We start from the raw sequence: 26574 nt of genomic DNA on the forward strand, positions 1-26574 counted from the left end.
ATACGCACACATGTTGGTGTGTAACGTGGTGATACGGGCACATGTTGGTGTGTAACGTGGTGATACGCACACATGTTGGTGTGTAACGTGGTGATACGGGCACATGTTGGTGTGTAACGTGGTGATACGCACACATGTTGGTGTGTAACGTGGTGATACGGGCACATGTTGGTGTGTTGCTGTCAAAGTTACATTTCGCTTCTTGCAAAAACCAGTTATTTTCATTTGCAGAATAGAATCCAGAAATTAGTTTTATTCAAGAAAGACTTGCAGAGTGTGTCAGTTAGACACTGTATAAGTAACTGACTGAACACCAGACTAGGCTGTAAAGAGACTGGTTTTATTATTATATTTTTACTTTTTAAAGATTTTAGTTCTTATTTGACAGAGAGAGACACTGTGAGAGAGGGAACACAAGCAGGGGCAGTGGGAGAGGGAGAAGCAGACTTCCCGTTGAGCAGGGAGCACGATATGGGTCTCAATCCCAGGACCCTGGCATCATGACCTGAGCCGAAGGCAAAGACTTAACAACTGAGCCACCCAGGTGCCCCTAGAGACTGGTTTTAAAGTAACAAGTATGGACTCTGAAAAACAATCTGAGGGTTTTGAAGGGGCAGGGGGTGGGAGGTTGGGGGAGCCAGGTGGTGGGTATCAAGGAGGGCACGTATTGCATGGAGCACTGGGTATGGTGCAAAAACAATGAATTCTGTTACGCTGAAAAGAAGAAAAAAAAAAGTAACAAGTAGGGGTTCACCTGCCCCAGGTCACCGTGGTGACCCCTTCCTGACAGCAGGCCTGGGATGGGGCTCCCGAGTCTCTTCCTGTTGGCTAGGAACATACTCAGTCTCATCTCTGTCCTGCTGTGGGCTTCTTTGTAGGAAGAGCAGGCAACTCAGAGGCATGTCCACAGCCCAGTCACCCTGACATGCCCACGTTTCCATGTCTTATGAAGGGCGTCAGTACTCTGGGTGTTGATGAGATCCAGGATGATAAAGCATCAAGCACTTGGCCCGTTACAGCTCGTACGAGAATTTCTTTCCTACGTTTTAAACCAGGCTATTGATGTGACATCAGCTGTTTTCAAGTTGTTTTATCTTAATCTGTAAATCATTAGCATAATTTAAAGTGCCAGGAGAGAATCCCCACTATCACATCTAGTCTGGAAACTGCTGAATGTGGTCTCTCTTTTTTTTTTAAGATTTTATTTATTTATTAGACAGAGATCACAAGTAGGCAGAGAGGCAGGCGGGGTGGGGGGGCAGGCTCCCTGCTGAGCAGAGAGCCCGATGTGGGGCTCAATCCCAAGACCCTGGGATCATGACCTGAGCCGAAGGCAGAGGCTTTAACCCACTGAGCCGCCCCAGGCGCCCCATGAATGTGGTCTCTTTAAACAGTTCTTTTAATTTGTGGAGAGTCAGAATTCTAGCAATTTCCTTTTCTGGGAAAATGTGTGCCTTGTAATGGGAATCTATCATGTAGGCGCAGCCACGGCGGAGGGCAGTTCGGCGATGTGTTACTAGGTTGAACATTCCTGTACTCGGCTCGTTAGCAGTCCCTCTGGTAGCTGTGTGAGAGAGACTGTCACCTGTACACAGCAGGAGACAGGGTCCAGCGTAACTGAGCCGCGGAGCTCTGGGGGCAGCCCCACATGTCCATCGGCTGGGGCGGGGCCCAGTCAGTGGTGGCAGACTCAGCACACTTCAGGGGACGAGGCAGGAAAATTCCAGGACAACGTTCCTGTCCGGCAGTGCAGACTGAGCACCCCCAGCTACACACCACACAAGCGTTAGCCTGAGAAGCACGACACTCCGCCAGATCTCGAAGATTCACAGGGTAGAGTTCCATTTTAGTAAAATTCGAAACAGTATTTTGTCTGGCTCACATTGATGTGTAACGTAACTTTTTTAAGCAAAGGAAGTAGAAACACAAAATTGGGATGTTTGGGTTAGGGGTTCCTCCCTGGGGGAAGGTGAGGGGGGTTGAGAGAAGGACACACAGGTAAACGGAAGTATCAGTTATATTCTAATCTTTGGCGGGTGTCCCCCATGTGGTTCTGCTTTATGACTCCCACATGGGTCACATCTATTCTGTGCCTGTCAGAGTAACTGACAGTAATTAATTTGGTAGACAGGACAGCTCGTTAGTATGGAGGTAATTCTTATGTATGAGTAGGTTACCTGGTTTTTTAAGTGGGCGTGTTGTTTTCCTGGGGCTGCCGTAACAACGTGCCGCAGAGCTGGTGGCTTAGAACACAGCAGTGTGCTCCGTCCCAGTGCTGGAGGCCAGAAAGCCAGACCCAAGGTCCTGCCGGGGCCGTGCGCCTTCTGAGGGCTCCAGGAAAGACCCCTTCCCGCCTCTTCCAGCTTCTGGAGGCTGTGGTCCTCGGCGTTCCTTGGCTGGCAGCCGTCTGCCTCCCTGCTCAGATGCCACCTTCTGGAGCATGTCCTCCCCTCTCATGAGGGCACCCATGGTTGGATTCAGGGCCCACCCTAACCCTAACCAGCCCGCCGCCCTGGGGCCTCATCCTCACCGATTACATCTGCAAAAACCTGATTTCCGATTTGCTCGCGGCTGTGGGCCAAAGCCACGAAACAGCAATTCACAGAAGCTATATATGATTAATAAATATCAAAACATACTTACTGGGACATTATTGAGTAATTGCGAATCGCAGTCACTGCCTTTTCTACCTGTCATGTCAAAGACTGGAAAGTCTGACGGAGCTGACAGAGGTGTAGGAACATGTGTTCCTGTGACGGTGGGCGTGTGTTTGTGTCTGGCTATTGGAGAGCCGTTTGGCCATATCTGTCAAAATCCATTTAAAACACCGGTACCCTTTGACACCCAACCAAGCCTACTTCTAGAAATTTATTCTTCTGGTATGCTTGCATATCTGCAGAGACCCTCGTTTGAGGATACTGAAGGATCTGGCCCCAGCCTCTCCTCCCACCATCCCTTGCCCCACCGTCCTAGAACACGGCCCCCACCTGCTGCCACATCCTCCTCAGAGCTCCCTTCCCGGAGGTCCCCCACCCGTGTTCCTGCCCGTCTCTGTTTGCCACGGTGGTGCTCACCTGTGTGCGAGCTGTCCTCCTTGGGCGTCTGCAGCAGCAGGCCAGCACCTGGCACATACCTGGCCTGGGGAATGGAGGTGGGCTCAAGGGGAGGCCTAGGGAGGAGGCGTGGCCTCTGTGGAATGTTTAGCCTGTTACCTCTCCAGGCCTGTGACTGATCAGGAAGGGAGGTTCAGCCACTCGCTGACTTACAGATGAGGTACGGAGGTGGAGCCATTTGCCCAGGGTTTTCCACTGAAAGACAAAGCCTTGGGACGCCTGGGTGGCTCAGTCCTTAAAGCGTCTGTCGGGCTCCCTGCTTGGCGGGAAGCCTGCTTCTTCCTCTGTCCTCTCTCGTGGTGTCTCTCTTATTTATTTACTTAAATAAATAAAATCTTTAAAAAAAAAAAAGGGAAGAAAGAAAGACAAAGCCTAGACTTGGTGGCACCTGGGAACTCGGGGTTTCTGAGCACAGCCAGGCAGAATAGAAAGCCAGTGCCGCTGCCCCCTGCCCCCCCACCCCAAACGTGGTGCCTCTTATGGGAGGCCTGCTGGTAGGCTCAGTCCAGTCAGGTACTTTCTACTGAGCTCCGAGCAGTTGTGGACTTGCCCTCTGAGGGCTCTGCGGGCCTCTGAGGCCCAAGCCCAGGAGCAGAGCCATCTCTGGACTACATACCCCACCCGAACTTCGGAACACACCGAAGAAAGCTGAGTACGTGCCTGGTGTCTCACCTGGGCCCCCGTTGCCCTTGGCCCACACTGTGCCTGCCTAGTCGGACTGAGACTCTCGGCTATGTCCCCCACTCTCCCCCACCCCCATCATTCAACATCACAGCAGCATGACTGTGGAGGTCCTAATCTGAAAAATCCAGATGAGAATCGGAAGTATCCCAGGGTCATAAGGAAAACAGCACCAAGTTCGTTCTTGCTCGGTGATGTGGCCTGGAGCCTGTCCCACAAGTTGTGTTGCGTGGCCCGCAGTTACAGGCCTGTCTTGTGGCCCTTTGTCATGTGTCTGGTGATGCTCTCCAGGGCTCTTGGATTTGATGTCCTGGTGACCAACTCTCCCTGTAACTTTGCTACTGAACAGATATCTGTCCAGCAGGTGCCTGTGGCATGGGCTGAACGGTTGTCATCATCCAGGCTCTGCAGAGTTGAAATATATACCATCCAAAGAAGGGCTACACCAGAATTTGTCCCTAGTTTCCATGCATTATAGATAACCTAGTAAAATTCCAGGGCAGTAATTTAAATACCCAGTGGCTCGTGCTGTTTGCAGGTGTTGGAGAAGCATCATTTCCAGATCCAAACCTGAGAAGCCAAAGGAAAACCACCCGTTTCTCCAGCGAACAGAGTCTGGACCCTGGGCTGCTGTGCAAGCGGCCACAGGGCCAAGTCTGCCGGTGTCCATGGCCCAGGGTGGCGCCCACACAGATGGGCGCTTCCTGGTGGGTGCTGCTCTGGGCTCCCTCCCACCACACCACTGTGCCCCCTCACGTGGCCCTCACCTGTCAGACTGGGGTGGATCTCCCGAGACGCCTTGTGTTTTGGCTCTCAGACTTCAAGCGTGAGGACTCCCCGAATGCGTCAGGAACCAGGGAAACCGGGCCAGGGAGCGGAGTGTCCTGTGGGTCTTCATGGTGACGTTGCAGATACCAATGGCATCTGAGGGAAGGCAGGTGGTGTGTCTCAAAGTTGACAACGCTTTCTCTTTTTCCTCCAGAAACATGAAGACACGGAGTGTCCCTGTGTGGTGGTGTCCTGCCCCCATAAGTGCAGTGTCCAGACCCTGCTGAGGAGTGAGGTAAGGGGCGTGGCCAGGCCTGCGGAGGAGCTGGTGACAGCCTCAGGACTAGCAGCCAGACACTCCGTCCTTCCCCAGTAGCTGAAGTCAAAGGTTTTCACGGAGCATGAGAGTGACGTGTAGAAAGACAACAGAGAACCTCATGCTATTTCGGGGCATCAAAAATTTCAGAAGCAAATAAATGCTACAGAGTGGTTAAATTCAGAGCAAAATATGGTTAAGAACTGAGAAAATGCAATTACTTTACAGTGCAAGCAAAGGTCATAACTTTGTAGGTTCTAAAAAAATCTATTTTATAATCTGTAAAATAGGAATTCCTATAAGATTATCTCAAAATAAATGATGTTACAGACACTGATGACCCTCTTGGCCATGTATGCTGTGCAGGGTTGGTGCTAAGAAGCAGGTGGGCCTGGAGGCGGCCCCCACATTTCAGGGACCAACGAGCAGGGCCCAGTGTAGCCTCCCCAGAGGTCATGTGTCTCACGCTGCCCTTGGGCTTGCTTTCTTTAAGGCAGGCAGATTTACATTAACTTAATTTGATTGGGATATATCCAGATGGAGAAATTCCAAGGATTCTTAAATGGTTTGCCACCTGGTCCTGATCTGGAGCCCCTTTGGTTGCTGTTTGGGGAGCACCTGGGGCTCCTGTGTCCCCTGGTCCCCCCACAGGTCCCTCAGGCCCGGGTGCTCTCATCTAAGGAGGCTGCTCCCCTCACCTTTGCAACAGCCTGGAATTTTACCCCTGAACATTGGCGAGGTGAGGGTTGGTGTCTTATATCCCCACTGAGCAAGAGGACCTCTGTGGGCCTGGAGCCAGGGACACAGGGTACAGAGAGGACCCCCAGAACCACTCTCAGCCAGAGCACGTCCTCCCAGGAAGGTACTCTGCTAGGCCAGGGCAGGGTCTTCCTGGGCGGTCATGGCCCCAGACCTGTAGCGTGCCTCTGGGAGTGGCAGAGAGACATGTATGGATTTCCACAACTAGGAAATCCCTCTGCTGAAGCGAATGGGTGACGTGTCTACAGTATCGAAGGGATCACCAGGGTTTTATACGCTTTCCAGAATTTTCAGTCAGGGCTACCTGAATTAGGGACAGAAGCTAACTCCATTTGCCTCTAAGTTATTTTTCTTTTAAAAATCTTTAAACCTGCATTTATCTTGGGTTTCTGGTAAACGATGCTACTGGTCTATAAATTATTCTTGCCTCTTTTCCTAAGCTCCTGTGAGGGAGCATGATAAAGGCTCTGAGAGGAATGAAAATGAGCCAGTTTAGGAGAAAGCATGACCCTGAATTAACAGTGGTCCAATGAAAATGACATCAGACCCCTGTGTCCCTGATTTTAATACCAGAGGCGCTGGCTGGATAGGTTCATGATCATAGCGCTGGCCTGAAAAAGTAGATCTTAAAACTTCGAAGGTGACATTACTATGCATGGTCTCATGCTGTGTCTCTCTGCCAGTCACCTGGGCTCTCCCTTTTGGGCGCTTTCCTCCAGGTGCTGGCCAGAGCTTTGGGGCCAGTGTGCTGGTCTGCTAGAATTATGACCACCATGATCTGCCCCGGCTCAGAGACCTTCCACAGAACTTGACCCATAGGCTCCCCGGGACTGTGGCCCTTCTCTGCAGCTCTCGCCACAGGCCTACTCTCCTCCCTGTCCCAAATACTGACCTAAAGGGGAAAGACTTGAGCTTTTTGTGCTGGTGTATAGTGGCCAGGCCCAGGAGCCTCTGGGAATGTGTGTGTACACAGAAAAACGCGTGCCCAGCTCTGCAGTGCGCTCAGACACCCCCTCTCCTAATTCAGGGTCTAATTGTTCTCTATAAAGAAGATCTATCCTTAGAGTTTCCTGATGAGAATTTCTTCAATAAAAGAAGAAGCTGTCCTTAAATTGTATCAGCCTAATGAGTAGTACTATGTCTTTAAAATGTAGATGTTTCAATTCCCTTTTCTCTTGAGGGGGTATCATAAGTGGTTTTTATTTGACGATTTGCCAATATTTAAGCTGAACAAAGGGGTTTTTCCTTGTACAAGGAGTTATCCTCTCCCGATCTCTCTTAATTTGCTTCTACCAATTAGAGGTGACAATATTAAGATTGTTAGAATGACCTTAGCGATCTGTGAGAGGCTACATGGGTTTATGGGCACTCAGAGGGAAAAAAAGTCTTTCCAGAAGAAGGAAAAACTCATCTTGTTATCTTGAGTATTGAGAGTAATGGTACATCGTGTAAGCTTGCTTCCAAAATATATTTATTTTTGTGTACTGTATATTAGGTGTGTGACCCAGTTACATCCTGAATGCTTTCTCTTTTTTGTGTTTCATGCAACTTTTGTTTATAGTCTTTAAATGTTCATTTCAGTTTACGTTTCTCCCTTTCTTTTTTAAAATGCTGGCGCTGCAGACGGCATGTCACATTTTGAACAATTTGTTCTAAAGAAACTGTAGGTTTAAGAAATGTTACAGTAACCGTATTTCTGTATATTGGCGTATATATGTGTATACACGTGACAGTAGTGTAAATTTACTGCCTTGAGCCCAGGAAGCAGGTGGTATACACACCTGTAGCTGATAAGCCCCCTTCGTGACAGTACAAACCAGATGCTCTCTGTGCCCTTAATGTGTTTGAACATTTTCATGCAGACGCTTGTGCCACAACTCACGTCTCTTTCCCGTTGCAGTTGAGTGCACACTTGTCAGAGTGTGTCAATGCCCCCAGCACCTGTAGTTTTAAGCGCTATGGCTGCGTTTTTCAGGTCAGTATCCAACATCTGTCCTTCCCGGTCACTGACATTCTGCCATGAGAGAAAGTTACTATCTTAACATCTTAACATGCAAGTTCCGGACTTGTGGTCTTTGTCATGGAGCCGAGTCACCGTGCTGCACGGGCAGCGAAAGCTACATGCAGCCACCGTGGGTGCTCGCTCTCCGTGCCCGTGGTGTTCTGAGACCTGAGGTGGACACCGGTGCTGAGAAGGAAGTCAGGGCGTTGGCAGAACGACTCCGTCTGACACCGGCTAGGCGGTGGGACAAACAGGACTGACAGTCGTGGGGGGGTTTCTGGAGAGATGGCTGTGGAATTGGAGCGCGTACTTGAATGTAAGTGCATGTCAAGCCAGACACGGCTTGGGCGGCGTGTGCATCGGTGCACAGCTGTGCGGACCACGCTCGTGTGTCCCGTGGCATCTCCGCCACCCCTCGCGGAGCAGCTGTGTGGAGAGGGCGTCTCTGTCACCACCACACTCAGGCTGCGAGAAGCCTGTGTCTGGGGTTTTTTTTGTTTTGTTTTTTAACACGTCTGAGATTGCTAGTGAATTTGAACTGAGTTTCATTGAAACGTGTGTCTCAGTTTTAAAACTGATCAGAGGGCAGTTATCTATTACAATTAAAATATTTTATATTTAATTTTGTGTATTACCAATACATTGTTATGAAATCAGTACAGAGATACTGGCAACTCAGTATTTTCTTAGAAAGTAAGGAGCCCTAAGAGTAAGAGTGACTGTAGCCCTCCCTTTGTCTCCATCTCTTAACGAGACGGAGCGCTCACCACTGTTATGTCGTATGTAGTTCCATTCATTCTGTGTATGTGTATATATATGTTTATATAGAGCAGTACTTATATCAACATATATATATGAATATTCTATGTACAGAGTATGTGTTTTGGAGATCATTAAAATGCTGTTTGTGGCTTCTTAATTTTCTAATCCCAAAACAGATTATATTTTCATATGGATTATTTCCTTGCATATACAAAGTACTATTTCATGTGCTTATTACTGGCTCTGATGTGGTCTCCATCTTATGTACTCTGTAGATTGTTTATGTTTTGTATGTAACTCTCCAAGTATACTTAGAACAGTGAGGAGCAATATGTTTTCTAATACAGTATTTTTCCCTAATAAGTTAATATTCTAGGAGATTATTTAGAACGCCACTTTGACTACATGTTCGCTCACTAGATTATTGTAGCACTGCCTAGCTGTAACTGCAGGTGCCTGCACATTTCCCATTTGTAGTTTTAATGGAAAAATTTATAAAAGAACAGAAGTGAGAGGTCTAAGATTTAATTTCTGGGCATTAAAAATATGAAATGCAGATGAGAAGGCACTTGGTAAGAAGCTGGAGGAGTAAAGAGCACGAGCTTGAGCTCGCTGCAGACTTGCAGGCTGTCTGTCTTGCCAGCCTCCCCACCTGCCCTTGGCAGAGCGGGCACCACCAAGCACGGCCCCTCGAAGGCGTGGAGACCGCCCGCTAGCCGTACAAGAGCAGGGCTCCCCTCCGTGTGTAGCGCTGGGGTTAGGTCATGTGTTAGTCTTGCTGCGCTCCGTGATGGAGTGATGGCTTAATGCACTGCGTCTCTGTTCTCGCAGGGGACAAACCAGCAGATTAAGGCCCATGAGGCCAGCTCCGCGGTGCAGCACGTCAACTTACTGAAAGAGTGGAGTAACTCTCTAGAGAAAAAGGTAACGCCAGACTGCTTCTCACTTTTGTTGGCTTTTAATCATTTCTTCAAATTATTTAAAGAAGAAAATCTTTCTTATAGTTACTAATGGTTTTGGATAAAAGAAACAGTATCAAGAGAATGTCCAAAAAGTAAATTTCTTTTCACATGACCTTGAGCTCATAAATGAAGGCATTTGTGTGTGTGTGTTCTTTGTTTGTTAATTGCCAAGCAAGCATGCAGTGCGCCCCCCCCCGCCTTTTTTTTTTTTTCCTAAATCACATTGTGGTTAACTTAGCATTGACCTAGAATGGGGATTCTCAGACTGCAAACCTCCCCATCTCTCCCCATCAGCCTCGTCTTTTTGTAAGTAAGTTTTATTGGAATGCAGCCATGCTCATTCATTTCCCTGTTGTCCATGGCTGCTTTTGCAGAGTTTAGGAGTGAGACAGAAACTGTACGGACCTCACAGCCCAAAATGTTTACCCTCTGGCTCTTTGCAGAAAAAGTCTGCCGACACCCAGTCTGGAAGGTGACCCGGGTTACGTGCTTCACCGTTCTTTGTCTTTTCTGAGCAATGCTGCCCCCCACGGGTGTTACTGTCGACTTCCTCACCGGATGCTTTGTGGAAGCTGGGTGCAGGGGCACTTGTCCTCCGGTTGGGCTGCTTCTCAGGAGGCCTGCGTGGTGGGGGCTGCTGCCTCCTTAGCAGGCGCCTCCCCCATGTAGTACTTCTTCCCCCTGAGTTCTCCCTCCGCGGTGTTCCCCTAGGCCAGGCCTTCTGTTCATGAGGAAAACATGAAAACCTCGGAGAATTGATAGAGAAGAAGTTGTGACAGGATCTCTCACTGTGGCTTTTGTACAAAAACAGAAACACTTCAGTATTCAGGAAGCACTGGCAGAGAGTTTGCAGCAGGAGGGCACGAGGTGAATTAGAGCGGCCGGTAGGACTGATGTTTATTTTCTAAAGATTTGCAGAGATTTGAATACCTTGTTCTGTCATGAAATCCAACCAATTTAAAAAGCGAATGTGTTTGAACCAGTCCAAAATTGTTAATCAGAAGACTTGTATGAACGCTGACATAAAGTAGCTCTTTCAGTACGAATGTTGATGCTGAAGGTGAGAAGCGACTGAAGGGCTGGTCACACGTGCGTGTGCAGGTGCAGCAGCGGGAGGGTCCCCTTCACTGGTGACACAAACTGTGTGTGTGAGGAGTCGTTTGTGACTTCCGTAGGGACACATAGTACTCGCTCTGAGCTAACGATGGTTTACGGAAGTCTTTCTTCCCCTCTGTTTGAAGAATGTGTTGTTTCTGCTTTTCAGAAATGGTAGGCATCGACGGCAGGGTTCTCTGCCTCTCGTGGACTCGGCTTCTCACTTAGGTGACAGGTTCTCGCTCTCGTTGAAGATGCGTTGATAGTGCCCCAGTGCGCGTGCGCGGTTGTGACGCGGGGCCGCCTGCGGGCAGGTCCGGGAAGGTGCCCGCGAGTCTGCCCCCGGAGCCCGGTCTGCCCCCAGAGCCGAGCCTCGCGGAGCAGGTGCAGGGTGACCCCGGCAGTAGCGATGTGCCCCCACCCCCCGCGGCGGTGGCCTCGCTCCCCTGCATGGCGGCGTGTGCGCCTCTGGAGGTGCCCGGCCCCGCGGCTTCCCGGCCCGCGAACACCCCGTGGGGACGCGGCCTGTCACCTGCGAGGGCGGGACGCGCTGCCACGCACTGCAGCTGGCGCACTCGACATCTTTGCCCTTTTCGTCTCTCCCCGTCTCTGCCCGGCAGAGTGACCCCGCCCGACGTTAGGTCCGGGAGCCCGGGCCGCGCCTGGTGTTTTCGCTCAGCGGAGGGGGCCTGTGTCTTCACCGGGCCCAGAGGAGAAGACCGGACAAAGAACGGAGATACTCATCTCTTCCTAACATGGGAATTTATTTTTCGTTATAGAATTACTCAGTTGGAATCTCTTAGGTTATTTTGTTCGTGTGTAGTGGAAAATAGCATGTTTGAGTTGGTTCAAAACCACGACCCATCACATTGATGTCAAATTACGGAAAAGCTGTTTTGTAAAATGTGGACTTAAGAACACCCATCTTCCGTGTTAGGGAAGCTTACAGGGAAATACAGAGTGCCCCACCAAAATAGGCTGCAGTAAATGTTGTTCTCAGGAGGGCCTTGGGGAAGGACAGGGAACTCCTACTTTCATCTGCCTTGGGAACGTTCTGCTGTCTTCTTGGAAACACACCTGCCAGGTAGACTTTCCCGTACACGTCATGTCTACGTGGTGGACAGGTGAGAGCTGGGATCTGCAGGGTCCAGGAGTTGGATTCTTTGATTAAAAGAAATAAGTAAATAGCTAAGTGAATTTTTACCTTAGGGAGGTCCCTAAATTAAGAAGTTAAACATTTCATATGATGTGATATGTGCTCATTCATGTGAGACACTTCTGGGCATCCTCAGGTTGCTTGTTTTGTTGTAGGAAAAAAATGGCCATTGTTTCTGGAGATATTACTGAGATTTTTAATCAAAAGCGTTGGCATGCATGCAGGCGATTTCTTTTTTCTGGGTATGAGATTAAAGAGTCTGGGAATCGTGTCCAGCTTGAGAGATGGGAATGAGTGAGCCATAGCTTTGGGAAAGGCAGACCTGTCTGCAGGAATGACCCGTGGCCCGTCTATATCGCCTGTAGGAGTCCGGGGGCGGAAGTGTGTATTTTAGAGGAAAGTCCACTGGTGCCAAGTGACGTGCTAGGCAAGTGATGAGTTCTTTTGCCTATGAGACATTGCAGATTTCGTGTTCCTCAGTAAATACGCATTTGTTCTAAAGTGAAGCAGACTGTGTCCTAGGCGCTGCCTGGTTGCCTGTCTTTAGGCAGGTTCTTCGCAGGGACGTCAGGAATCTGCGCTTTACCACACCCAGGTCTGTCCTGGGATGGCTTTGGGCCATCACGTCAGGTGTTGGCTGGTATTCGGGGGGCACATCTGAGTGGAGGTGTCACAGCATTCCCCAGGGAGCCTGCCGTCTTCGGGGGCCACAGCCCGGTCCGCGCACAGGCGCATCTGTTGGTAGAGAGACCTTTCCGAGGGCCAGAGAACCCCATGCAGAAGTCTGGTGAGAAGGCGGCCTTGTCAGACTTGCCTTCGGACTCCTCACCTGGGGGCTTTTAAGACCAGGTTAAATGGGTTCTTGGGAGCTAATTATTTCCTAGAAAGAGATTTTGAAAAGGTCGGTGGTGGGTTTAGAACTGCTCCCCCAGCAGGCCCTTCCTGGGCTGACATGGTGTTGCCTGTCTTTATATACTGGGTTTCCTGGAAGGTCTTCTCTGGCCACAGGCCGGGCGCATGGGCTCCGCAGCTCCCAGGTCTCTGCTGCAGGGCTCGTTGTCAACCTGAAGGAGTTAGTGAGGCACGAACGTAGCTTTGTTATTCTCTCTGTGCTTTTCCCTTGTGTTGGGAGAGCTTTCCAAAGTGCGGGAGAAGGCCCACTGGTGGAAGTGAGATAATTCACTGGGCTGCAACTAGTACTTTTTAAAGTAAAATAGAATCAAAGAGAAAGTACCAGGACACATGGAAATGACTAGGGCGAGGATGGTTTTGGGATACCTGTTTCTTGGGTGTACACACACACACACACACACACGTCTGTATACACGGGGTGAGAGGTGAGAATGTGTCTCCTGGTCCGTTTGAAAGCCACTCTGGTAGAAGGTTTATTTTTCAGCAAAAACTTTGGAAAGCGCGTCCCATTCGTTCCAAAGGCGGGGGCTGCTGTGCTTTGCCTCACCATAGTTCATTACCTGGGGCAGAGCGCAGGGTTTCCTGTCAGTTGCCAGGACTTCCGTGTCCTGTGTGAAGGGATTTTTGTCCCCTGGAGCTTCTTCCAGGGGCTAGTGGGGCCGTACCGCGAGACGCGAGCACTGCGTAACTGTCATTAATTAATAAACCGCTTTTCGTTTGCTTAATTCAGGAATTTCTTTTTCAGGTGTCCTTGCTACAGAATGAAAGTGTAGAGAAAAACAAGAGCATACAAAGTTTGCACAATCAGATATGTAGCTTTGAAATTGAAATTGAGAGACAAAAGGAAATGCTCCGAAATAATGAATCCAAAATACTTCATTTACAGGTAAGAAGTTTAAGACGGTGGCTGGATCAAAGGGTGAGGAACATGTCTGTGTTCTCCTTCCAGACTTTCTCAGCGAGCTGTTTGAGAAAAGCCCTGACCTTTGTTAAACAGACGGCCTGTTTCTCTGAAGTGTAGACTGAGGACCTGGGCCGCTGTTTCTTCCCCACTTTTCCCTGGAGAGCAAGCCCATTGGCTCTCTTCTGTGTCTTTGATTTGCTCTTGGTGAAGTAAGACTTAAAACCTGCATTTTTAAAAACTAGCTGTTTTTATTATTGTTTAAGATTACATATTGTTCAAGAGTAGTTGTGTGTAAAGTTTCACTTCCTAAAGTGAAGTGAAGCCGATCTATTTTGTTCTGAGTGTTCTGGCCACATATTCCCCACTTTATCTCACCACAGTGATTCAGATGTCCCTCAGAGCAAACGCGCAGACCTTTGCTGCGCTGAGAAAAGGTGATTGGGAAAAGAGGCTTCATTAGAATGTTGCTTCTCGTTTGTTATCAGCACAGGTGCTTGTTAGTATCTTGTTCCTGTAGATCTTACCCGCACACTAGTGTCCTCACGCCGTATGTCTGTTACACTCGTTCCCACATATATCACACACCCCCACGGAAAAATCACTACTATGTTTCCAAGATGGCTTTTTAGTGCTTTTACTTAGATGTGTTTCCTTAAATTATCTGGAAGATAAATTATTTCGAAGAGCTCAGAGTCACGGAGTCTTTGAGAATGCCTTTCTTTGCATTTTACCATCAGAGATTACTCCTAGTGGCTCAAATTGCATAGCGATTTATTAAATCAATTTCATCTGTGTTAAAACCTTGTGGTTGTCCAGAGACGAGGAAAAACACAATGAAATGATAGATCGTGTTAGGAAAGGTGAAGTCACTGGTATTGAATCAAACCAGAACAAGTACGTCATGTGGAACACCAGCAGGCCTCCTGCCGGCGAGTGCCCGTGAGAGCGGTTCGGGAGGCCCCGCTGAGCCCCGAGCTGCTGGCAGCCTAACTGCGGGCCTGGGGCTCTGAGACGTGCGTGGAAAGGACACAGAAGTTAAAGCTATACTAGAAAACCACCTTAAAAATAGCAACAGAAGAATGAGTAAGTAGTAGGTTCGTTTGTACAGCATCATTTATAACCAGAAAAGAGAGGGTCTCCGTAATGAGGTCACCGGGGCATTTGTTGGAACCTCTGATACCGCTACCTGCGCCCTCCATTTCCCCCTCTCCCGGGGTCAAAAATTTGAACTTGCTTTAATTTACTTTTTAGTAGAGCTTAATCATTCTACCGTGTATGATGTATATTTGAACATTTTGGTGATGGAAGAAACTGCTGAGATCTAGGAAAGGAAGGGGGAAAGCAGGTCGCTGGTGCCCAGAGCGTGGGGGCTGAGCAGCTGACCAGTCGGTGCCCCTGATGGGTCCTAAGTAGGAGGGCGGCCACTCGCCACTGCTCTTCCCCACGGAGAGGAAGGCATGGAGGGAAACAGACTGTGTGGGAAGAAAGGCACGCAGATCAGCCTACACATGCCACACCTGATCTCATGAAGTCCGTTGGGACAGCACTCCCCGCTCCGCCAGCAGCTTCTGGAGACTGAACTCTGGGTGATGGTGTGATGGCAAAGGTGGCAGAGCGCCTGTGCTTCGCTGTGGGGCTGGTCCCGCGCACAGAGTCGGGGCTCTCCATCTTCAGGCAACGTGGGTGGAAGACCTCCGTGGCTGGCCCCCTGAGGCACTGGCTGTGAAGCATGCTCGGCCTGGGGGCACTTCTCTGCGGTCCCTCCAGAGCCTTCACCGCTCCACCCTGAGCCTGGCTCTCGGTGCCCCTCCGTCTTCCTTCCTCATCCCAAAGCCTTCCTGTCGCCTTCTCCTCCTCCCTGCTCCCCCAGCCCTGCGCATCGGACCACCACAGTGACCCCAGACTTGTTACCTCCCTTGTCGGACTCTCCAGAACACCCCAAGACCCTGGGGACGGTGGCAGCACATACAGATGGCAGAGCTCCTGAGGGCCCCGGGTACACACGGGGACAGGGATGTGATCAGAGCTGGCCAGCGAGAGTGGAATTCAAGAGTGTGTTTGCTTTTGCTGGCCCAGGAAGGGCAGTTGCTTAATATTTTTCTTTTTAAAGAACGTGTTTAAGACCACCTAGATGTCCGCTTACTCTGTGTGTCCCTGTTGTTGGCAGAGGCTAGAGGAGCTGGTCGTTCTGCAGTCCCGGGTGTGGGACTGAAGCCACGAGGTGCACTGTCCCTCCCCAGCCTCCCCCCGCCCCCTGCACGGTCCCCTTGGCGCAGTGTTTGGTACAGAGGTCCCAGTGACTGAGCGGTGCAAGGGGCAGGAAGAGGGACGGTGGTGGAGCCCCTGGGTGCACCCTGCGCGGGCTGACGAGCGAACCTTTTGATTAGGATTTATTGACTTTGCCTGCAGTCGGTGCCGTCTCTCAGCGCCTGGCTTTTCTCGTGCAGCCTACACCTGCATTTAAGGTCTATTTTTATAGAAAGATGACAGCAGCTGCGTGTAGACCACTCTGGAGGAATGAGATCATGTTTGCTGCATTCTGCAGAGAAAGTGATCGGTGGCGTGTTCTGCTTGACTTGCCAGCACGTACACAAAGGAGAGGAGTTTAGAACCACCACATCGCTCTTGCTGGGCAAGGGGGGCCGGTGCTCCTTTAAAGTGATCACCCTTGGTGGAGCCTTATCTGTGTGCACACTGTGTGCAAGTGTGCACGCCGTCCCCTGGCCCCACGTGCTGACTCTGTGTCACTGAGCTGGCGCCTGGGGCACCTGTAGCAGCCCTCCCCTCCTTTCACACGCACGGTTCTGGCCCTGAGGTCACCACGTGCCTTTGCACCCACTGCCCCGTGCACAGCAGTCAGGTGCTGGGGAGGAGGCCCCTCTGTGTCACCCCCATTTTATCTCACGGGCATTAAGCTGAGGGGTGATGCTGGCTTGTCCCAGGCTGGCGTGCAGTTCACTCAACGAGGACCAGGCTACAGAATGGCATCCCTGAGAGCCACCACTGATGACAAGGGTTTCCGTTGACCTCCCTTGTAAACGCACCAGTATCCCCGGTACCTCGACTGGTGGCGTTGGCGGGTAGGGTTGTGGCAGCCCTGCAGGGGCTTGTCAGAAATACATCATGGCCCGGTGTTCGGGGGAGGGGGCTTGGTAGTGCTGCCCCCAGAACCCAGACTTCATGAACTAATTAAATATGCCTCCAGACACATGGATTTAAACAAAATGACGTCATTGTGGGAAGAGGTGTTCTTTACAGAAAGCATTTTTCTTTTTCAGTGTTAGCTAATATCAGGTTTTCTTGGAAAGAAGAGGAAGAATGACCCTGTACTTCTACCCCAGAAAAGTAACCCAAACCTACCGTGTTTGTTTCTTGGTGGTTATTAACAGCCAGCAAATGTGCTGAAACTAAATATTTAAAAATAGGCTTCCAAAAGGAGAAGTGAGCTCAGCAGCCCCCGGGGTGCTCCCCCATGTGGCCCCTCCGGTTCAGAGGCGGCCCAGTTATTCACTGGCCCTCCCTGGGGGCCAGACCACCCAGCCTTCATGAGCTTCACTTCAAAAAATGCAAATCCTTTTTAGAAGTGAAAACCCTGGGGGCACCTGGGAGGCTCAGTCAGTTAAGCGTCTGCCTTCAGCTCCCGTCATGATCCCGGGGTCCTGGGCTCGAGCCGCTGGTCAGGCTTCCCTGCTCGGCCGGAAGCCAGCTTCTCCCTCTGCCTCTGCCCTTCCCCCACCTCAAGTAAATGAATAAAATCCTTAAAAAGAAGTGAAAACCCTCTAGGTCCCAGCTTTGCCCACCAGGTGGGAACGCCAGTGCTTCTGAACTGCCTGGAACGTGAGTCTTACCCTCTGCTCGTTGCTGTACGTGCTCTGTGTGTTTCTGCTGAAAAGGGTTTCTGAATTATCTAAATTAGGATAGGGCGACATGCAGCCTCGCTGTCTGCAGCCTGTCTGTGTATTTGTCCGTCGTATTTCTGGGCCCAGTGGGCACTGGACCCTGAGCGCCGTGCCGGGAGCGGCAGGGGGTGGGGGAGCCAGCCCCGCTCCTTGGCATTGCCTCTCCGTTTCAGCCAGGCTCCACAGAGCCCCCATCGAGCTCTTCCTGCGCCAGCCCTGTGCGGGTGCCAGGGTGGTGGCTGCTCTCTCTCGGGACCCAGCAGGATTCTGGGGCACTGCCTGCAGCCACAGAGACAAGGTGACCCCTCCAGCCCTGGGTCAGGCAGCCTCATGGGAGACGCACGTTGTTGGGCCCCTGTAGATGGCTCGGCCCTTTAGGAAACAGACCAGAAGGCCCGTGGGTGTGGCTCCAGGGTCCTGCACCCAAGACTCTAGGACAGAGTGGTGTAGGGCCCCGTGCCATGCAGCTGGCGGGTGAGACTTCTCTGTGCCTTGGTCCCCTCCTCTGGGATAGGGACCTGTGGCCCCTGCATCCCCTGAGATGCGTTTGGGCCACCAGAGAGATGCGGGCGTGGGGCGGGCTCTCGGCACGGGGCTGGCTGCTGGTCCTCGCTGGCTGCTGTGTGATGGGAGAAGCTCAGCGTCTGCAGGTTTCTAACGGTTTTACCTTTCCAATGCCTTCTATTTGGAAGCGAGTGATAGACAGCCAGGCAGAGAAACTGAAGGAGCTGGACAAGGAGATCCGCCCCTTCCGGCAGAGCTGGGAGGAAGCAGACAGCGTGAAGAGCAGCGTGGAGTCCCTGCAGAACCGGGTGACGGAGCTGGAGAGCGTGGACAAGAGCGCGGGGCAGGCGGCTCGGAACACAGGTGGGGGCCGCAGGGGAGGGTGGGGAGGGGTCTGGGGCAGGCAGCGTGCATCCTGGTCTGTTCCTGGGAGCCTGGCCAGCCCGGCCAGGTGCGGGGCTTGAGATGGTGGGTGGGTGGCACACGGGGCACACACCCCCTAGAGCAGCGGTTTCCAGAGAGATGTCACCGTGCAGAGGTGTGATGACTTTCCAGCCAGAGATGCCTTTGTGAGAGACAGTAACGTCTCCCACCGAGACACCCCTCTGTGTGACGCCGGCCTGCTGGAGAGGAGGTGCAGGGTGGACGCCGGGCAGAGGACAGGGCTTGCTGGTTGGAGGCGGTGGGGTGCGGGGTGGGGAGGTGAGGGAGAGGCTCCCAGCCATGCTCGTGAAAGCCTCCGAGGGACGGAAGTGAGCAGCAGTGAGACAAGACCCCACAGTGTGCTCAGCCAGCGTGTTTCTGATTCCTCGAGTCTGCTTTGGGGACTAAGTGAATATTCTGAATTTTTTGCGTGACAAGGATTAATGGTGCAGAGGGACTGGGGTTATGGCAACCCCCCCCCAACATTGGGTTAAGCCGAGGATGGGAATGACATGGTGAGAGGCCAAACCGGGCGCAGGTGACTCTCAGCGTCAGGCTGGAAGGCAGGGGGAGGTGAGCAAGAGGGTGGCCTTTCCCTGCCCCCAGTGGGGCTCTGAGGGCGCGCTGTGGGAGGGAGGGCCCTGCTGTGATGTGCTCTGGGACACACAGGCCTGTGTCCCCCCAGGTGTTGCCTCCCAGCAGGCCGTGGCCGTGGGTGTGGGGGACCAACGAGGCCGGGACCCGAGCCCTGTGTTTCAGGACACGTAGAGGTGTTTGTCTTCCACCCACAAGCCTGCTCGTGCTGGTGTTGGCGGGAACAGGCTCCTCCCGCCTTCCTGGCACTCACGGGCCTCCTTCGCCCCGTCTCTCCTCACCCACGGCAGGCTTGCTGGAATCCCAGCTGAGCCGGCACGACCAGATGCTGAGCGTCCACGACATCCGCCTGGCCGACATGGACCTGCGCTTCCAGGTCCTGGAGACCGCCAGCTACAACGGTGTGCTGATTTGGAAGATCCGAGATTATAAGCGGCGGAAGCAGGAAGCCGTCATGGGGAAGACCCTGTCTCTTTACAGCCAGCCCTTCTACACGGGCTATTTTGGCTATAAGATGTGTGCCAGGGTCTACTTGAATGGGGATGGCATGGGGAAGGGGACGCATTTGTCGCTGTTTTTTGTCATCATGCGCGGAGAGTACGATGCCCTGCTCCCTTGGCCGTTCAAGCAGAAAGTGACGCTCATGCTGATGGATCAGGGGTCCTCTCGGCGCCACCTAGGGGATGCCTTCAAGCCGGACCCCAACAGCAGCAGCTTCAAGAAGCCCACCGGGGAGATGAATATTGCCTCTGGCTGCCCAGTGTTTGTGGCCCAAACTGTGCTAGAAAACGGGACTTATATTAAAGATGATACCATTTTTATTAAAGTCATAGTGGATACTTCGGATCTGCCCGACCCCTGACAGGTCACTGGGGGGGTGGATTGAGCAGAAGGCAACTCCTCGGGGGTTTGAACCGGCTGTCTCCACCGAGGTCCTCGCGCTCAGAAAAGGACCTTGTGGAACGGAGGAAGCAGCAGAAGGTGGCCGCGGGCCGGCGGGAGGAGCCACGCGTGAGGACACACCAAACATGTTTTTTAATAGACTAGCAACACTCCGCTCTGAAGAATTATTTATCCTTCGACGTGATAAATACTGCTGTCAGAGAAGGTTTTCATTTTCATTTTTAAAGATCTAGTTAATTAAGGTGGAAAACATATATGCTGAACAAAAGAACCATGATTTTTCTTCCTTAAACTTGAACACCAAAAAACACACAGACACGCGCACACACATGCACACACACGCACACCTGGGGATAGCTGGACATGTCAGCATGTTAAGTAAAAGAAGAATTTATGAAATAATGCAATTCTGATATATTCTAAAATTCAAGAGTGCAATCTTGTTTCAAATATAGTATATTGTCTATTTTTAAGGCCTCACCTGGTCTCTGTTTTAATAATTTGTTTGTCAGAAGACCCTGAAGTACACCTAGGTCTTTTCTGAAAGTCTCAATTCAGAATCATTTTTTAATTTAAAGTTCTAAGATAATTGTTATTGCAAACATTTTATTTGAAAACGTTGATAGACTGATATTTCTTGGAAGAAAATGTAAACTATCCAACACTGGTTATCACTTGTGATAGGACAGAAACTACTCACTCTGCCGTTATTTCTCGTTAGAAATGTGAGCCTCACTACCTGTCGTAGTCCATGGCACTACGTCGCAGTCGCTATGAGGGGACCTGCTCATCGATGCTGTGCATCATTCTCAGACTTACAATCGTTGTCACCCTAAAATAGGGCGTTCGTTGAACTTTGGAGTTCTAAACAAAATCCTGTAGGCTTCTAAGATTCTGCCCCGTGTTCAGACACGCGCTCCCTTGCTGTCCACTCTGACCGTCGGCGTCCAGCACCCGGGCTGGGCAGGTGGTGGGGGCCGGAGGAGGTCGCGGCGGGTGTGTTTCTGCGTTCTGTCACGTTGCTGCGTCGTGTTGCCGATCTCCGAAGGCGGCGTCTTTGCGTGGAGGTGGTGGCATACAGTCTATGTGCCTTAGAAGGGCCCTGCTGCTTCTCGCCCCGGCTCTGTGTTCGCTGTAACTCTGAAAGGTGTTAGCTTCCCCCGACTCTCCTCCCGACCGCGAGGTCTCTGCCTCTTCGGAGGCCCTCAGACAGCCCCGTCCCTGCGGAGGAAGCTGGGCTCCTCTTCAGCTTCCGGAGCCTCTGCTGCTCCGTTGTCACAGGTTCCAAATCTCTGGGCCCCGAAAGTGAGCCGCCCAGTCCCTGCGCCGGCGTGGTGGTCCCACCCCCGGGCCAGGAGGGGAGCAGCCACAGCGCCTCTCCGGGTCCCCACCTGGGTCAGGGGAGTCCACCCCCCACCCCTCACCCCCTGTGCAGCAGAATCCTCTGAGCATTCCAGAGACCGCCGCTCTGGGGGGCCTGCCCAGGCTCGGTGACAGGGCGCTGAGACCACTGTTCTCTTGGGAAGGGGGGCTTGGGACGGTCCCGGCCTGCGCCCGCCCAGACGGCGTTTTCTCCACTCACTGTTTACCTTCTCTCAATGGTCCAACTGTGATTAGAAGCCGGAGCCCTGCCTCCCTGTGCCCCTCTGCTATGCACCGCGCTCCATGGGTGCTCTTACCACTGATGGGTGCTACACGTGACGGGTGCTTCTTAGGCAAAACCAGTGTGTGTGAACCACCGCATCTGTGCCGCTCATCCAAAAGACGCGCCCGCGACTGGCCAGCCTCAGACTGCCTGCCTCTGGGCTCCCCCGTGGTCGTGCGGGGACGGTTGGGCTGGTGCCCGGTGGCCCGCCGTGTCTCTGGTGCTGCCATCCGCCCTGGGCGTGCCTCCGCCCCAGTGCCTGCTGGAAGTGCCCTCCTAGCGCACCGTCCCCTGCCCTGAATGACCTCCTCGGTTCCTGGCACCTGCCATGCCTTTCGCAGTCCAGTGCTCGTTGTAGCCATCTTTTTTATTTTCTCCACCCTGCCCCCCCCCCACCATGGCTTTGAGGGCCGGTCTGTGTCCTCAGTCCTGGCCGTGAGGAGTCGTGTGTCCCCATTCATAGAGGAAGGACGTCCTGCAGGTGCTGCGGGACCCCTGTTCCCTTGAAGGCATCCCCGACCTCCTCCAAACCCTGCCCTGGTTCTACCCTGGACACCCAGCGGAGAGAGGATGCCAGGCGGTCCCTGCCCGGCCTCAGGTGGCTTTCCTGAGGACGGGAGTTACCAGCAGGGCCATACCTGAAACCTCCTCCCCTTCCCTAAACATAACGGACAATGTTAACAAATCTGAGATCAGCAGCATCTCAGTCTAGTAAACAAACAAACAGTACTTTGCCTCTCCTGGTTGGAATTCTTCTGGGGGTGGGTCACCTGGGGGCACTTCTGGAAGCCTGTGTCCCTCGGTGGGGGCACTTTCCCAGCAGCCCCTCCTAGACACGCTCCTGGTGGGAGATGACGGGCCCTTTTGGCCTCCTCCCAGGGAGCCCGGAGGACATGGCATCGGGCCGGCACCTCCCTGGGATGAGCTTGGGCCACAGCGGAAGCTTCATGCAGTGGCTTGACAATAGCTGGTGATGGCGGGTGGGGGGGTCTTTTGGTCTTTCGGCCACTGTGTACCTCTTCCCTCAAGTGTGCTTGGGACTTTCTGGAACGCGGCCTCCTGAAGGACCTGAGCGTAGGGTGCTGCCCTGATGGGTGCCCCTGGCGTAGCTCCCACCCTGACTCCTCCAGGCCCTGGTCCGGTGCTTGTCGCCTGGGGCCGGCCTCGGGCTGTGGCCCCAGGTGGCCGGCCCTCCTGCTTCACGGGGTCCCGGCCACCCACGAAACATGTCGCATGCAGTGCGTATTGGCGCACTTTTCCTATTTCCCAAAAGTGACAAAACTCCCCAACAGGACAAAACTGTTCCAATGCTTTAAAGAAACCCACACCGAGTCTCGCGTGTGAATCGAGCCCGCCGGCTTCCCTGCCGCCGCGTACGGGACACAAAGACCGCCCCGGCTGTGCTCGCCCCGTGGGGTGCTCTGGGCAGCACCCTGGCTCAGCTCCCCCAGAGGCTGCGGGGCTAGGGGGCGCGCGGGGCTCGTCCGTGGTGAGTGGTCACCAGCTTGGGAGTCCCCGGTGGGGTTGGCGCGAGCGAGGGGCTGTTCCCGAGACGCGGGGAGTCTTGGTGAAACTCGCTGCCCCGGGCCTCTGAGAAGTCAGGGTTTCTGGTGTCCCGGCCCCGCGGGTGGCACAGAGGAGACCGTGAGAATTCCCGCTGCCATTCTAAGACCTGTCCAGCAGGAGGAAAGCGCTGCCCCTCTAGGGATGACCGGCCGCGCAGGTGGACAGGGAGGCGCCGTGAGGGCCGCGGCCCCAGCCCCGGTTCGCAGCCTGTTGCCGGAGCAGCGTCTGCGAGGCCGCAGGTTGAGCGCGGGATCTCTTGGCCAAGATATGCTTTTCCTTTCCTGCCGCTGTGGTTTTTCCTTGCCTTGTGACCCCACAGGGCCGTGGAGCCCAGGAAAGCCTGTCCCCATGGCGGCTGCCGCCTCCGGGCCCTTTGCACGCCGGCGAGACTCCAGGGGGCTCTCTGGCACCGCGAGTGCCCCTGTGGCTTCCCTGTACCACTGTGGCCTGCCTTGGCGAGGCAGGGGCCTCGTGTCCCTCACCACATGTCCCAGGTGGGGCCTGCCGCTGTGAGCAGCGGGCGGTGTCGTGGCAAACGGGCGGCTGAGGAAAGGGTGTCCGGACAGACCCTTCGGCATAGCAGGGTCCCGCCGTGGGTCCTTTCCTTGTCAGCCCAAGGGAGGCGGGCAGAATGGCAGGACCCCCTCTGCAGCTCACACCCTGGGGGCGGGGTGCACACCTCCTCCTCACCCTACACGACGGAGGGGCGCCACCACTGTCACCGGCCCCCTGGCATCTCCGCTGGTCTTCGCGGGCAGGCTGGGCGGGAGGTCACAGTCCTCCCCGGACCCCTGGCCCAAACCTCAGCCCTCTGAAGCGAGTCCCTCTGCTGTAGGGAGTCGGCAGAGCCGTGAAATACTGTTCTCTTCCTTCTGGTCCAGATCTTTCTCAGACTGCGGCGGAGAGCTGGGAGGAGCTCCAGGAGCTCCTCTGCATTTGTGAGCGTTTGAGAGGTGAATGAGGGGTCTGTCACCCAAATCTGCTTCTCAGCCCAACACCGTGCTTCCATCTTCAGTTTTGCAGATCTCGACAGTTTTATTTTCTGCAAAGTAGAATGTGTCCACTGGGGTCTAAGTAAGATGAGGTCCATGTGTGGTTGCCGCGCGGGTAGGTGACCTCGTCATCTTGGCTGTCTGCTGGGGGCGGGGCTGGCTGTCACTGGGGAGCCAGGGCCCGCGGGGGAAGGGAGCGTCCCAGGGGTGTGTCCCGAATGGAGACTCTTAGTCTGGTCAGAGGAGGCCCTAGTGGCACCTAGCAGTGCTCGCCTTTCGCTTCTCCTGCCGCTGCTGTGTCTCGAGTCTCTCCCGAACTCTCGCGTTGAGAAAGAGGTTCAAGTCCAGGAAGGCTGTACCACTCCTGCCGTTAGTGGCAATTGGTTTTTATAACTCCATCCCCTAGTAGACAAGTCAGATAACCTCCTACAGCAAACTAAATGAGTTAATTGGTAAACACAAAAGCCGGCATTATTTCCAAGGGTTTCTACAGTTACCCCTCTAGAATAGCACCTGTGATCCAGGACGTGTGTGAGCCGTGTAGACGGCCGTGTGCGAGCCGTGTAGACGGCCGTGTCCGGTGTTCAGAACTGCACTCTTTCTCTGATGGCGCACCTCTTCGCTCGGTTCTGTTACCCAAAAACAAAGACCAAAGAAGGCCAATCTCTCATTTGACTCTGTATTCTTAATCTGCCTGTTTTAAAAGTTGCCGTCCGTAGTAGCCGCTCGCCGTGAGGACCCATCCTGACCCTCCAAGTGATTGTGACCAGTGATTCACGTCCTGTGTGTCTCCGCTCTTCTAAGAAAAAACAACAAAATGACAGTATAAGTTATTGCTCAGCAATAATCATGTTGTTAACGTGAGTCAACAACATGTCTGATTTTCTGATAGCATTATTATGTTTTATATTTTTGTTTACTGTATATCGTGTGTGGTTTTATTTGGTATTTATTTGTGTTTTGAGGTCTTGCGATGTTTTTGTGTTTCTGATGCTACTAACTAAAGTTGTAAGAGTGTAGAATGCAAGACTTTGAAATGCTAAACTGTCTGATTAGAGGAAAATAAATCTGACTAAGGAGTCTGGGTTTCTTTTTCCGCTGTCTCGCACGGGCGCCTGGCTGTGTGCCCTGGCCTTTCCCTCCCACGGGTCCTCCCCACCTCTCCTCTCAGAAGTGGCCTCCTTGGCAGCCTCCATGGCCACACAGCCCCATGCTCATAAGGGCCCACGCTTGGCTTCATGCTCTGCTGTCACAGTCTTAGAACTCTGGATGTTTGAGAAAGGGGTCCCGTGTGCTGGGTTTGCACGAGACCCAGCAGACCACACGGCCTCGCGGCCTCGCGGCCTCGCGGCCTCCCCTGCAGGTGGAGCTCTGACCTTGGCAAGTCCAGGAGGCCGGTGCACCCAGCAGCGGTGCTCTCAAGTCTGCGGCTTGGTCCAGAGCAGACAAGTTGGCCCTCGCCCTCCTGCCAGGTCCATGCCCGGGCATCCGGCCTGGTGGAAGGGCCCCCGACCCGGCACCCGCCCAGCTCCCCTCCTTCACCCGCCATGGGGGCTGTGGGCTCTTGGAGCCTCAGTTCCTTATCTGTCATGTGGAAGAACCACATCTCTCTCCTTTCTGAAATGCGGTTATTAAAAAGCTGTACCAGGGCGCGTGGCTGGCTGAGTTGGTGGAACGGCTGACTCTTGATTTTGGCTCAGTTCGTGATCTTGGGGTCCTGGGATCAGCGGGAAGTCTGCCTGAGATTCAGTCTCTCCTCCCTCTCCCCCCTCCTCCCACAGAATCTCAGGCAGACTGTGCGCTCAGCGCGGAGCCCAATGTGGGGCCCGATCTCATGACCCTGTGAGCATGACCTGAACTGAAACCGAGTGTCGAACCCTTAACTGACTGTGCCACCAGGCGCCCCTAAATAAATAAATATTTAAAAAAAAAAAAAAAGGCCACCCCAGTACTGACCATGCAGGTGCTTGTGAAGGCTCCAGGCAATCAGGTTTTTAAAAAATATTTATTTCAGTAATCTCTACACCCAGCACAGGGCTTGAACGCAGGACCCTGAGATCGAGAGTTGCATGCTCTTCCAACTGAGCCGGCCAGGGCCCCCCCCACGCAACCAGTTCAGTGTGTCGGTGGTGAGAGAGCCCTCAGGACCCCTCCTAGCTCAGCACTTCTCTGGGTGGTTATAAGGACCAGGCCCGGGGCAGGAAGCCCTCGAGGGCACCCCAAATTATCCAGTGAGGAGCCTTCTTTCCAGCATGGGTGCAAAGACCATGGGAACTGCCCGGCCTCCCCCACAGTCCTGCCCCTGACGGGGTCCACACCGCAGCCCCGCTGGGCCGCCAGAGCAACAGGAAGGGGCCTTAGGGCCCTGCCCCCAGGTCCACACTGGTTCTCAGGTCACACTGGTCCTGCCGTCCGGTGCTGGGGGGCCTGCCGGGTAGAGAGTCCTGCCCACCCCATGGCCTCAGCCCTGCAGTGGGGCACACAGTGGGGAACCCAGGGCCCCCCAGCTCTTCTGAATGCAGGCTCCCACACCCAGAACCCAGAGAAGGGCACCGTCTCCCTCGGCCTAGAGGCTCCCAAGTCAGCCCGCCCCTGTGGCGAGGGGCTTGCGTGCCACC

At 53.2% G+C, this 26574-nt stretch overlaps 1 protein-coding gene across 6 annotated transcripts in view; it reads left to right on the forward strand.

The window, feature by feature from the left end:
• LOC111148495 (TNF receptor associated factor 3) overlaps nt 1-24899 on the forward strand; it is a 116234-nt gene extending 91335 nt beyond the window's left edge. For 5 of the 6 annotated variants that reach the window (XM_022505089.1, XM_022505087.1, XM_022505091.1 and 2 more), the window contains 6 exons: nt 4777-4857; nt 7538-7612; nt 9233-9325; nt 13272-13412; nt 18022-18196; nt 19141-24899. In XM_022505089.1, the coding sequence (XP_022360797.1) occupies nt 4777-4857; nt 7538-7612; nt 9233-9325; nt 13272-13412; nt 18022-18196; nt 19141-19712 (1137 nt within the window). In that variant the 3' untranslated portion in view covers nt 19713-24899. The remainder of the gene's footprint in view (nt 1-4776; nt 4858-7537; nt 7613-9232; nt 9326-13271; nt 13413-18021; nt 18197-19140) is intronic. The other variant, XM_022505092.1, reaches the window with a different exon arrangement.
• Nucleotides 24900-26574: the final 1675 nt, after the last annotated feature.

Source organism: Enhydra lutris, unplaced genomic scaffold, assembly GCF_002288905.1.
Source record: "Enhydra lutris kenyoni isolate GAN:26980312 unplaced genomic scaffold, ASM228890v2 scaffoldscaffold20, whole genome shotgun sequence".
NCBI lineage: Eukaryota > Metazoa > Chordata > Mammalia > Carnivora > Mustelidae > Enhydra > Enhydra lutris.